Here is a 14,582-nt window from a genome sequence, read left to right as displayed (position 1 = left end):
GATTTAGACATTTGCCTTCATTTCATACAGTCTTTAGAGGTAAGGGTAAGCAAACAAGGAAGAAATGCCTAGACCCTATTTTTGCATACTGCTGCAAATAAACCCAGTTCTGTCTCATGAAATCACTGTCAAGATCAAAAATCTGCTCCATGCAGATATGTGCTAACACTTGGATCTCCTCCTGCCCTTCCTGATGTCAAGCCAAAGTTAACTTACCTAAAATATCTGTATAAAGGACCTGTTCTAGGTCCCCCAGCATTGTTATTATGACATCTTCATCCAGATGTGCGGTCCCTTCACGCAAACAGCCTTCCTCCTCCTCCTCTGCCCAGTTCCTGCTGGGGAAACGGGACGTGCAGGACGCATTTTCATCATCTGATTTTCCCCTCTCCTCATTGTCAATCTCGAAGCCTTCACCTGTACGCCGGTCTCCCGACCTCCTGGACGTCCTGCTTCCAGCAGGTGGTATTGCCTGAAATGCTTGGGGTGCAGTGAGGCTGGGGTGGCAGAGAGAGTGCACCGACTGCGAGAGTGCCTTGGAAAGGGAGCCTCTGCTCCCAGCTTCTGCCTCCCGCTGATGGTAACTCTGGCTGGACTTGGAGGCGTTTCCAAACCAGTTCTCCCTGTATGAGTATCGCCTCTTCTCCCCTTCGCTGATGAGCGTGAGATTGGTTAGAGACTTCTGCTTCTGAAGACGAACACACCCTCTTCTAACCTCCTTGCCTTTAAACACTGACAGTTCAGCAGATCGCTGCATCTTTCCAGCTGGGGCTTCACCTCAGTTAGATTTCATATTTCTGAGACGGACAGCAGTTCAATTCTTTGGAAAGGTTTGGGAGGCGATCCCTCCAGCACCGCACGCTGCACATCCCAGGTAGCACATACTTGCACTTGCAATGAAAAGCACAGCTCAAACATGCAGTGTACGTACTGTAAATGACTAGACAGGCACAGTCATTTTCTTTAAAATTATGCTGCTGTCTCTGTTAAGCCACTTCTCTCCCGTCACATTAATCTGCAGTACTTACAGTCATTTTCACTTGGATTTCTCTCAAGCAGAGGAGAGTTGATCAAACACTCTGCTCCAGCACAGAAGTAATCCCAAAAGCCAACTGTGTTTTCCCCTCTCCATCCAATCACCGGTCTCATCGGAGCGGTGGGCCTGCATCTCTGTCTACAGCTGCTGCCTTCTGAAATCCAAAGTAGGCACAAGTGCTGTCTCGGGCTTTTTCCCCCCCTCTCACCAGATCATGACTGATCCCAGTGCACGGCTCTTCACTTTAGATGGGCTGACACAGAACTGCAAGTACAGCCTCCACGTCAGAGCTCAATAAAGAGCCAAAATTAACCACTGAAGCAAAGCTCTGACAAGCCTCCTTACATTTTAGTATTCAACCTGCATTCCCAGATATATGACTCTTCTCTGCTACTGCAGTGAATGCTGCTGGCTGCCATGGCAGCAAACATCCTGGTGAATTAAACCGGAGACACAGAAGCCTCTGCCCGGTTTACAGTGCCACAGGTTTCAAGACACAGCTTCACCTGAATGGGATGCTACCGTAACAGACCTAGCTCACAGTCAAATCCTATTTTTCTCCCCGAAAGGTAAGGATGACAAACTATTTCTTCCATATCACTGCTCCTCCCTGTGCAGAAAGCTAAAAGCAGATTTGCAAATGGACCTTCAGTCTTGCAATTTCGGCTTTAAATAAAAAAAAAAATAAATTTAAGATCATAAAGAAGCTAAAACTGGAAGACAACAGTACCTACCCAGTAAGGTGATTTATAAAAGGAAATATTTAATTTCTTTCTCTTTAAAATATACCTTGTTTGCATCTCTGTGAGATTCAGAGGCTAGCATGGAATTAAAAAGCTGTAATAAAATAATTGTTTCACAATCTTCTGAAGAAAACCTATTAATGGAATATTAATGTTTTTATAAACCAACTCAGTGTCATGTCTGAACTAAGTTCACCAGTTCTACATGTTGTTTTTAAATACATTATCAAGAGAGAAAGAAGAGTTATTTTTAGATGTATACCTTTTCTCACAAAGAAAAAGATATTAGTCCCAGAAATAATAGAGAGATGAACAAAGAACTAGCTGAATTTCATTCTAATTTTTTAGATACAAACTTTTTAGCTAGGGGCAATTAATTTCATAAAACATTATGTAGAAATCTACAAATAAGAAAATTGCTGTCTAACAATATACTGCTTTTGTCAGTGTGAAAATATGCTCGTCTCAAATCCCTACCTGAGAAACCTTGACAGGGAAGTAACCTTTAAAAATGCCAACCTAAGAATTACAGACTGTTTGCAGATTTCCTGTATGAATAAATGGGTGTTAACAGAAGCCTCAGTGTACTTCTTGCTTTTTGCTGGCTCAGTTTGTAGTTTTTAAAGATATATAAGGAAAAAAATACATGGGAGAAACTTCTTAGAAATTTTAAAAGAAGGGTACATTTTTTCCTAGGTAACCCTCATAAACACAGAACTAATCTAGAAAAAAAATCACCAGTCTCAGTCAATGATGGTTTTCCATATTAAATCACTGACACATTCCTAGAAAGACAGGGTCCAAAACGAGAAGAGATACCACTCCCCTCCCCACCTAGCCCACAAAGTCAAAGAGGAGACAAGAAGAATGCTCTGTCAGCCTGACTACAAAGTCGTCCCAAATATTAAATGCCTGCCACTTCTTCTGCATGGAAACAAAAGGTAAGACTGCTGTGTTTACTCCCAGGGTCTGCCAGTTGCAGTGGCATATGGGCCCTTAAAAGGTTTTTATGAACGCGCTGGTGCCTGCTGGCAGCAGAGCCTGGTGTGCTGGTGCGGATGCTGACGTGGCCCCGGCTGAGGAAGCAGAGCTCCGGCACTGCCCGCATACTCCCGCACCGGTACGCGCTGCTGGCACCGCGCGGCTGTAACAGCCTGTTCAGCACGGCTGAGGAAGCCGTTGAGGCTGTTTGTTAGAAAAGCTGCCCAGGGCTGTATTTACAATAGGGAATTTGCAAAATGAAGGGCAATCACACTCTTTTCCCACTCAATGGTTTTAAAACCTCAACTTATACTCAAATTGGTACAGTATTCTCAGTCGCTATGTTTCAAATTAATAGAAAGGGCAGTGATTTGGCCCTGCGCAGCACTGCGGTACAGTGGGATCAAGGGAACAGGATCTTTTCCTACCAGAAACAGCAAAGCTGAATCTCTCCCTGATACTCCACATAAATGAATGGTAACTTCCTCACCTGCCCTTTCATGCCCAAACAGCTGCTGTCAGTGGCTTGTCTCCATGGTCAGCTGCAGGCAGGTATGGACCTGCTCTGCCTCCACGCCGAGCTCATAGCATGTGAGCCTGGTGATATGTAGCAGTCATTCCTGTGGTGCTGTATCTGGTCTCAGTAAGCCCCGTGGACAGGGTGTACTCTCTCGTGCTAAGCATTGCTCTGCTAGGGAAGGAACGCACGGTGCGGCCACTCAGCTCTGAGCCTGAATAGACCAGATACGAGACTGCCAGAACTGGCCAGGTATATTTATTCCTCTTTCCAGCTGGGAACAGAAAAACTTACGGCAGGGGATGAAATGTCTTCACCCAATGAGCCACACCAAACCTCATGTATGGTGTTAGCAATAGGTGCCACACCACTCCAGACTGGACGGGTCTCTGGCAGGGGTACAGCTGGGTCCTGGGAAACCCAATGGGTCTCAGTGTCTCTGCTGACCTGTTTCTTCTCCCACCTGAGCGATTCACGGCAGCCCAGCTCCAGCAGGACACAGGTCACGGACCATCGTCCAGGTACAGGAATAACACCTGAACTGCATGGGAGCCACATGAGAGTAGCTGGCAGCTCCAGCATCCACCTGTCTCATTTCCTTTTCTACATACATTAAAAGCACAATGAGTCAAAAGCTGGGATATGGAGGCACTGGGGCTAATCACACAACCTTCATTCAGCCTTTGTGTGTACAAACTCAATACTACTGCCCTTAATTACAAGGTTATATGAACTTTTCTCCCACTAATCCCACTGTCTTATTTGGTACACAGATCATCATGATCATCCTCAGATACAGCAGACACATACGTACATCTTGGACCAAGTGCTTGGCACAAAGAACATGGAATTTACCCTTCTGCTTTACCACGCCCCTCTGTAGGATGTCATTTGACAAAACATAAAATTGAAATGTGGAATGCTCAGGTTTATTTATTGAAAAATACTTCTATAAAGCTCATCCCTCCATTTTAAATGTATGAAATATAGCAAAAAGCAAATACATCTTTCTAAACTAAGCAGACAGTATAGGAGACCAGAGGAGAGCAAATGTCATGACAGAGCATTATTCCTCACCTACTTTGCAATTCCATGTATTCCTCACCCACCATGCAGGAATATGTTTAAACCAAGAACAGCACAGGGAGCTTTCCCAACCCATCTCAGTCAGTGTAACATATTACCTTATTTTTACTGTCTCTTTCATAAAAGGAATTATAAAAATGATTTTAAGAACTACTCTTTGAAGTCTCAGTGCATAGTCTGGAGCCTTACAAATGAATTATGTAACAGATCTGCAAATGCATAGGATTATAAATCTCTTCAGCCAAGCTTAATTGAAAAAAACTATTGTAAACTATCTCCACACCTATTAATTATTTCTTTCAGAGACCAAAAAAGAAACACAGTAAACATAAAAGCTTGGAAATTGAATGTTTTTATGCTAATCCTGCCATTGATATTGGCCTATAACTCTTAAAGTTACTCTTTCATTTCTGCTTCATCCCTCAGATTTTTTTATAATTAGTCAATATTTGTAAATTCATGAATAATTATTTAATCAAACACTTTGCATTAAGCTCTTTGAACATGTAAACACTTGTTAAAGCCAAACACTATCACTGATTTCATAAAATAATACTTTGTAGTTACTGGCATGTACAGTTTACAACAGATTATTAAATAATTAACTGACTGACATCCTTCTCCAATGAACTTGCAGCAGAGACTGATAAATGGCACAGCTACTAGAAGCAGGAATACTGGGCAAGAAAGTCTACACAACTTGTTCCTAGTCATACCATGAAAAACAAGTGCCAAAGCGGATCACTTTATCAGCCTTTCTTTTCATTCTGGTTTTAAAATCCTGTCTATAAAGTTATACTCCAGTTTTGCAGAAACATAGATACTGAGTAGTCTTGTTGAGGCAACTGGTACATAAAGTAGATGCAAGAAAGAATGTTCATACATGACTGCAGAACTGGTCTTTATTTAGGACTCCCAAATTTCTGTCTGGGATTTCCTGGACAGAAGTCTACACATCTGTGTGCCATATGTGCAACGAGTCTACTGTATGCAAAACGCACTGAAACTACTGCATTGGTGACCCGTGCCTCCAAATGGGACTCATTCAGCATGTGCATGGGTATCACTGGCACCGTGCACCCAGAGGGGATCCAAGGTGTGCAGGAAGCCTTACACCTACTGTGCATGTGCTGCACTGCTGATCTGCATATGCACCATGGAAACATCTGGGACCGCTCTGGCTGAGCTGTGGAATATTCAGAGAAAAAAAAAAAAAAAGAAGTAGGAAAAAAGTCTGAAGCACTTCAGATCACATCTGGAACAAATTCCTAGCAGAGATGGAGGAACAGTGAAGAAACCCATATTTACAGTAGCTCTACCAAGAGGCAGAACTGGCTTTAGGCATAAGCCATGTGGGAAATTACCTAGGGCAGCAGATTTATGGGGACAAGCTATAAATAAAGAGGTTTTTCAGGATATCAGGGCAGCAACTCTGAGTCCACGCCTACACCAGCCTCACCATCTCCCTCGCCTTCCAGCACCAGCCTCCTCTCACAGCTGTGCAAGTAAAACCAAGTGATCACTTGTCCAGTAGTGGGCAGAAAACAAGTGGCTTGTGCTCTGACTTTGCCCCATCCTTTCATCAGCTCTGAGCTGGAAGACAGGAGAGGTTTTGAAGGTAACTGGCTCCCTTAGAAACAGGGAAGAAGATACAGCAGAGGAGAACTGGAAACTACCCCTACAGCTTCTCTGTTTCCCTCTCTACTTCCCCATCACTGGTGTTCAGACAGTGGCGAAGGGAAGTGAACAGCCTTGCTGGGCACAGATAACAGAGCTATGACTGTCCACCACTAGAGCAAGGAAATTAGCTTGGATTTGGTATCCTGAAGCACTCAGGGAGAATGGTGCCTGAACAACCACTCCTAAATCTTTTTAAAATTATTTTTTCCCCATCCAAGTTTTGCCTGTATCGTGGAGAAGCCTTGAACCAGCCTTGCTTACAGCATTAGCTTAAGATTGATTGGCTCACTTTGTCCTGAAGTGGATCAGGAGCTCTGACATGATCTGCTTTGCTACTTATGGGAGCAGTAATCTTCAGCCAAGAGACAATAACAAACATGAGTGTGTAGATATTCTGAAAGTAGAGGAACAGATTATACAATGATACGGGCTAAGATATCTTAGTCCTGAGCATGTTAGCCTTAGCTGCAAATACTTGGCACTGTAAAAATAATAAAGAGTAACGAAGCAGAAACATAATACAGGTGGAACAGCACTTTATGAACCCTCTCCTACAAGCTGTTTAGTGGTTTCCACAGATGCTCAGTCCCCTGCATGATCTTTATTGATCCTCATTGCCTACCAATATATTGTGCTAGTGTGTTTGGCTAGCAAGTTGCAAAAGAAGCTTGAGATAATATAAAGATGATGCCCATCCATAGCAGCAGTGGAAGATTTCAGGAAAATTATAATATCCAAGTGAAAGAAACTCTGGATTCATCTCTTAACACCCTGGATATAAGTGAGCAGATCAAGGAAATAACCCTTGCTTATCTCTTTGCTACTACTGGTATAATCCCCTGATCGTACCAGAATAAAGTTGCTCCTAAGTAACAGAATGTAATTGGCCTTTCTCATGGCTAATCCACCATGGAACACTCCCCTGAACAGCCATCACACGAGATTTTTTCCATGCAGGTTCACCAATGACAGAATCACCAATGACTTGGTGATAGTTCACCAATGCAGACAATTTTTTATTCCACAGATGTAGTACTTGATCCATTCATTCTTTTTGCTGCTAACAGCCAATTATGGGTGACACACATCTGTTTTCCTCTGTATACAACAAACCATTGACCACATTTTCCCAGTGGTTCTGCTTTGCTGCCTGTTATGTCAGTCAGCTGCTAATGCCAGAGTCTGAATAATCAGATTAGAAACATCTCTGATGTCTAGTACCCTTTATGCCATTTTCTTCTTTTTGATGTTGTTCCATTTCTGTTCAGAACAGTAAAAGGCCAGAAGACATGATATCCTGTTTGATCATTTCAGCAGGTACTGAATCAATATTTTTTTTTTTTAGCATCCTTGAAATATCTTTTGATTTGTGTAAGTGTTTCAGTTATACTCCTTATACATGCAAGACCAAGGAGTCTGATTTCTGGATTAATTAAAAATAATTTTTAACTTCAATTTTAACAGGCATGCGTCACCTCTAGGGAACATTTCACCATGTTTCAGGGTGACATATTTATCATAAAAGCTGGCTGTGCAAATAAAGGATGTTAGACTCAGGAAACTTCCAAAGGGACTGAGACAAACCAGGACAAAACCTCAATTTCAGTATGAGTCAGCTAAATGCCAAGGCAGTCCCACAAAGCTTGGGCATCTGATTTCCCTTCTGGTGGAGAGATAATTTTAGACTGATGTGTCAAATGAGTGCTTTAAAGTGAGTTATATCCTGTGTAAGAAGAACCACATGACTCGTTATAAATTCACTTGAATGTTAAAAATTTGGACTAAAAGGGCAAAACTACAAGTGAATCTAGTGGGACAGGATTTCACCTTTTATTCTCATAAAAATGATAATAAGAATAAAGATGCTAACAAAAAAACCCCAAAACAACAACAGCAAAAAAAATAAACCCCCAAACCCCAAGAAAACAGCTCTGGTGAAGAGTCCCTTTGAAAGTACTCCCACACAACCCTGAAGTGCAATTCAGGCCTGATGAGAAAGTCAGCTGTGACACACTTTGCTTTTTGCATCCATAGGCAGAGTTATGGGCTGATGGGAATCAGCATGGCTCTGTTGACTTCAAAGGAGTTATTCCAATATGATTTAAAAAAATCCCCTCACATTTTTAACCTAATAAGGATTTTACTCAAGGTTAACAAGGAATTCCAGAACACAACCTTTAGCAGCTTAGTTGTAGCAGCAGCTTAAAAGTCAGGTACAATAGTAAGAACCTGTTAATTTTCCCATTTTCTGAATATAGATTCATTTATAAAAGCAAAATATATCTTCTGTAATTTACGTCTCAATTCTGATACTATGATTTAATTTGATGATCTTAAATGCATCACAGTGTCAAACATTCTGAAGCAGATTTTCCACCGCTCCTCTTGGAGCACTCAGTGTAACTCTAACAATAATGACTTGAAACCCTAGCTTGTGAAAGCCCAGTTTCTGCAAAATGATGAAGAGGATATTTGAACACAGGGAGCCAGTTCAGATAAGAGAACTGTGCATTTGAAGCACTAACTGTGCATGACCCAAATTTTCTGCATATTTAACAGCACTCATGAATAGAGGTCAGAAGTAGTATTTCAACCCATTGCAAAGCTTCTGGTAAGAAACAGATGTAAATAAAGAAGTTCACAGGCTTCTCCTGACTTACTGTTACTCACCAGATATCTCCTCTAGGCACTGTTTGGCAGTCTTACTGAACGACAAATCCATTTTAGTAGGACTGGTGCAGGAGTCAGCAGGTGGTAAAGAGGTACTGTCATTTTCTGAGAGAGTTCTGAAATCAAGCAAAAAGACTGATTATTATTATCTGTCAGTCATGTATTAATGGAAACAAATGTTACTTGCAGCTCCATCTAGAATCGTATCACTATATGGTGAAAATACCATGAATGTCACATTCTTACTGTGTTAGTTTGCAAGCAACTAGGAACTCTCTGTCTCTCTCTTCAGCAACAACTCAGAGTTAATGCCAGGGAATTTGGAGCCATTTTGTTTCCTTGCTTCTCTGCAAGAGGTGTCACCCGGATATAGGCAGAATCCATTTAAATTGGTTAAGTCACATCCCTGCACGTATATAAGGGAAACGAAAACTTGTAACTGTTGAAATATTAAGCAAGAAAGGGCACGTGGGAAGAAGCCTATGCAAGGCTGGAATGGAAACCTGGCCCAGATATTTAAATCTATGTGCAGCTTCTGTTGATAATGCCCCTTATATAACTCTGGGGAAATGGGATAATAAAAGTTTTTCCACTAATTTGCTAACAGATAGCCCATATTTTCTGTGATGGTATATTTCTGTGGATATCATTGATAACTTATAATAGGTGCCTTTTGTTGAATACAGTTATTTGCTATTGCATAATAGTAAGTAGCAAGAAATACACAAGCACAGGGATTATAATACAAAATAGATCACACAATTATTGTCTCTTCTTAAGGAACAGCTGTAGCATTTAGGTTACACAGGAACGGTTGAATCACGATCCCATTAAAGAGCAAACTGTACCACATTTGTATATAGTAAGAGTATACATCTAAAGATACACTAGCCACTTTTCGAAATAAAATGAAAAAAGTCTTCACTTAGAGCTTAATTTCTTTCAACTTTCCTAATATGAATAGCACATTCAGTCTTTTGATTTCTTAAAAGACTAGTGAAATATTTATATCCTAATTTTAAAATGTTACATTTATAGCTCAATTCTCAAAATTCACCATAAAGTGTTTCCAATGACAAACTAAACTGTAAATACAAACATTTAATGGTGTGGTGAATGTGTATTTTAGAAGTATAACTAATAAAAACAGTGACTTATCTCTTAAAATAATTTTATGGCAACTTATTTTATGAAATAACTTTCCAGTTAACACTTTCTCCAAAGTTACTTACTGAATGGATTTGTTCAGTAATTAATGACTAACTGAGGGAGCAGATATATGCATGTAAAATGGCACAAGTACTGTTGTGGTGAAATCTGTTGGTTAGAATCATTTAACTCTGACTCTACTTACACAGAAATAGAAATGTAAATTATATCTGATCTGATGCACTGTCTTTATCAACTTCTGTACTTTTGGGATGCTGGAAATGGACAACTGCTCTATAAAACCCTATTTTTGTTTTTTTGTCTACTATTTCTTGCTGTCACACCCTACTGGAAACACAAGCGCAGCACATGCTGCAAGGATAACTATGTCCTACTGACCTTTAATGTAATTTTACATTTGGTGCTTGAGGACAGTGTCCTAAGTAACAAAAAGCCCACTCAGTCCCTCCCCAATGAACACACACCGAAATTCCACAGTCCCACCTGCTTTCCTGTATTGCTTCAAATCATCGGAATGAATGAGGGGTATGTCTGCTTTCACTGAAAGCCACTTTGAGAGGCCATGAATGCTCGTGAGTACTCCTGTCTGGGTTTAGTGCTAAGACTTAGTGCTGGATCAGTCCAGGGCAAACTATCAGCCCAAAAACACATCTCAGAAAAAGGCACTTACAATAATAGCAAAGGTAATTGAAGTGATCTGCACTCTTTTTGTTAAACCCAAATCAAGGAGCTGCTGGGGCTGGAGCCAGAGCAGGGCTGGAGTTTATTAAGAGGAACACTGGAGTACAGTAGATTGCTTTTGGTCTTGTAGGAGGAGCACCCAGCTAGGTGGGTGCAGTTCAAGTATTCCTAGCATTCTCCACAAAATGTATATGGAGTTTACATCAGTCCATCTCTGGTCAGAAACAAAAAGAGATCTTTTTTGCCTGTTCTCCTTCTGACCCTATGGCAGCATTTCTGATTGTACAACTGTTCATCCATCAATCACTGCATCAGCCCAGAAGGGTGATGCAAACCCTTCCCTGAGTGACCAAGAGCTATCTTCTAAGCTATCTTCTAAGAGAGGATAGAAAGGATCCATTCCTGTTTATTTGGACATCTATCATCAGAAAAGGATTAAGTGGTCTGGACCCCCACTGGACACCAGTACCCAACATTTGCACTGATTCTTCATCTAGTGAATGGGGATAGGTAAACACAGAACTTCAATGATCTGGGTTGCCCTCTGGCAGTGACTATCACCTGTACAGTCAATAGAGATGAATACATAACATACTATTGACTGTATGGGAACACAGATGCTTAAGTTAAAAGAACTGGATCTCCCTACAAGAGTGTAAACAAGTAATGAGTGATTTACAGTAGCTAAATGAACTTTAGTATGATGAGTAAATCTGTTTACTTAAAATAACAATGAATGTAAGTTTTCAGTTCTTCACAACTTCACTTGCCCAGGTCACATCACACCTTTTAGAGATATACCAAATACCAGTTAAAACCCATTTCTGTTATTCAATTTTTTGTTGGCTTTTTTTTCTATTTTCAAAACCTGATGCAGCTATAACCAGGAAGAGAAGTTGAAAAACACTGTGAGAAGAGGTACTTCCAAAGATTTCCATTCCAAATTTTAGAATCTGATTGGTGGGATTAATTGCAGTACAAAAGCCAGTTTCTGGGACATAAGATGGTATTAGAATCTAAGCCTTAAAGTCAAAACACTGAATAGCAAATATCATATAACGCTAATAATTTAAAAATGTTTGATTTAATTTGTAGAAAGAAAACCATAGAAACACAACCCAAGTGTAAATATGATGTGGTTTTTTTAAATTTATAGGCAGCCTGAAATAACAGATCTAAGAAGCATGAAATGTCCCTTTTATCTTACTTGAAACTTGAAAGTTTAAATATAATGTAAAATAAATGTGATTTGCTATCAAAACGAATAACAAAGAAACTGCTGTACTGACTTCATTCAGCATTTTTATGTTTAATTTGGTAAAAACATCAATGATTCTAATTATCTGAGGCAACAACAGAAATCCCACAGAGGACTATGGATTTTGCAGCAGTTAAAGTTCTGCTTACTTGAGAAAACTGGTTTTTTATTGTGGAAGTGATGGGTCAAAAGGCACCTGCCCAGCCCTTGGGCACCTTGATGGGGCGCTCATCAATAGTTCTTCTCCCAGCAGGTCTCCACTGGGTTGCCAGCTGTCAGCACTTCCACAGCAGCCCTGCCTTTTGGTGCTTGGTGGCCAAGGCCCTGATTTTTTCTGAAGTCGAGCTTAGCCTGGGTGGGCTGAGAATGGTCTAGTGGTGAAAGATTTCTAAGCAAAACCATGCAGGAGCCCCAGATCTTGGGGAGTAAAGAGGTCCAGGTATAGACTGGGTGCCTAAAACTTCAGGTTGCTTTGCTCTAGGCCTGTCACAGAGTGTGATACATTGGAAAAAGCATGTAGACGCCTCTTTGCTTAGCTCAGCCATTCTAGTTCAAAAAAAAAAGAAAAAAAAAAGGAAGGTGAAATGGTGAGATTTGTCTTCCCCTATACTTCTGGCTTTTACTTCTTTCTCTGGGCCATAGTAATCCTATGAATGACTCAAGTGATCTCTGCAGGACTGCAGCACAGATTAAACTCCAGGCAAGCGAACAGCAAATTAAAAGATATTCTCATTAACCTTACACATCGGCCTTAATGAATGGCCCTCTATCCTCTACCTATTCACAGCCCACTGCCTTAACAAAGAATGTAAATCCTTGCATCTCTCTTGACATCAAGGAAAGTGAAAATAATTTCAGCTTAGTCAAAGCAACCCTGTTGACATTTCTTCCAGTGCTGTGCCTCTGCAGGACAGGTTAATTTAGGCAACCATCATGAAAACAGGACAATCTGTTTTCTATTTTAATCATGGCAATCAGAGAATGTATTTATCCCCAACCCACTGAGTTATATGCTACCTATTTGTAAGAGCATCAAACTCGCTTAATGGGACAAATCCTGCTCTCAATCACACCTGCACAAGTTCATTCAGTTTGATTAAAATGAGCCTGTACAGGAGTAATTAAGAACAGAGTTTTGGAACACTACTTAATAAGCTGTCTTTAATGCAGTCAGTCATTTCCCATCTCTAATGAAATAGCCAACCTTTGATAAACACAGATAACATCAAAGATTTGTTGGTTTTTACTCAACATTCCAAAAGATATCAGATGAATATGCTGGGTTTTTTTTCCAACAACTCTCTGAGGTGCAGCTGTCTTGAATGTGTATCACTGTCAGTGCAACAGACTGGCAGGACCACATCTGGAATACGAGCGGTTTGATCACCCATGTTCAAGACATGTGAGTTAAATTGGGAACAGCTGCAGGGAAGGAATACTAGGATGCTCACAGGGAAGAAGAAACCCTTCTGAAAGGAAAGAAAAGAGAAAATTTGGTTTAGCCTTGCAAAAGAGAAGGAAGGGGATGAGATTATTCCCTCACATATTTAACAACAGTGATCAAAAAGAGAGAAAACAACTTTTTAAGTTAAAGGACAACATTAACAAAGTAATAAACAGACGCAATCTCATCATGTGGGTTGTAAACAATTTCTGACAATAAGATGAGCGAGTTTCTGGAGGAACCTTCCCATTAGAGTGTGGGGATTACCTAGTTTAAAATAAAGCTTAGTTGGTTTATGAAAGGGTTAATATGGTTGCCAGTGACAGAAGACTGGACAGAATATCCCTTTTGGTCCTTTATACTACATTTTACTGATTATTTAGTCAAAGGAATAAGGCCACACTTGTCGGTATGGCAATTTAAAAGAATAACTTCAGATCATAAACAGCAAGCAACTGAATTATCAAGCTACTGTTTTAACTCAGCATTAATCAAGTATGTGTTTATAGTGATTTCTTCACTTACTGCCCTCTTTCCCATCTCTTAAGCCAACATCTCTACACTGGAAACTTTTCTTGCACAATTACTTGAAAATCAAGCATGAGAAAATGGGAGGAGTTTTCTAAACACTGTGTTTTTGTTACAAGTGAAACTGGTGGGTGGCGATGTTTAGCACTACCTACCATTGCAAAACTTTGGTGGTGACTGTTGTTTTGTTTTCGCAACAGTAATGTAAATAACGGAAATCAATAAAGCACTGCAGTGTAACTTCGAAGCGTCACATTTTTGAAGAAAGAGTTGCAGTATGTTTGGCAGCACAATCTATTATTAACAAACACAATTAACTGATAGAATGTCTTTTACTGAAAACTTAATTTTAACTCCACAATCAGTGATCAGAAGTAGCTTCTAGACATTAAAATTGGACATAAACATGGCTTCAACACACCCTGCAGATGCTGTGTTTGCAGGATCCTTGAAGAGTAGTTTAATTTTTTCCCTAAGCCAGTATAAAAACAACCTGAACAGGCAGCTGGAATTGAATTTCACTGTGCCTCCAGAGGTGCAACCAGATTATATCTTCCTTCCCATCTGTCACACTCTGCACTTCCCATGCACCCTTGAAGCTATGCTCTAGTAATATAATTATGTCAATCACCATATAGGAAAGGAGATAGGAAGAAGATTTTAGTGCCTGGTAACATGTTTATTTATTATACTGATATTTCCTTTCTCTGCCTCTATGTAGTGAACACTTTAGTCCTCACAGAATCATAAAGTAATTTAAATCAGAAAGATGTTCTAGATGCCATCTG

General features: G+C 40.3%; 1 protein-coding gene across 14 annotated transcripts in view; it reads right to left on the bottom strand.

Annotated features, from left to right (window-relative positions):
- Positions 1-14,582, bottom strand: part of NAV3 (neuron navigator 3) — a 562,373-nt gene that overhangs the window by 117,646 nt on the left and 430,145 nt on the right. For all 14 annotated transcript variants that reach the window (XM_072864069.1, XM_072864018.1, XM_072864025.1 and 11 more), the window contains one exon: positions 8,714-8,829. In XM_072864069.1, coding sequence (XP_072720170.1) covers positions 8,714-8,829 — 116 coding nt within the window. The remainder of the gene's footprint in view (positions 1-8,713; positions 8,830-14,582) is intronic.

This window comes from Ciconia boyciana, chromosome 1 (genome assembly GCF_034638445.1).
Source record: "Ciconia boyciana chromosome 1, ASM3463844v1, whole genome shotgun sequence".
Classification (NCBI taxonomy): Eukaryota; Metazoa; Chordata; class Aves; order Ciconiiformes; family Ciconiidae; genus Ciconia; species Ciconia boyciana.
Note: the sequence above shows the minus strand (reverse complement) of the source record. Positions and strands in the feature narration are given on the sequence as shown.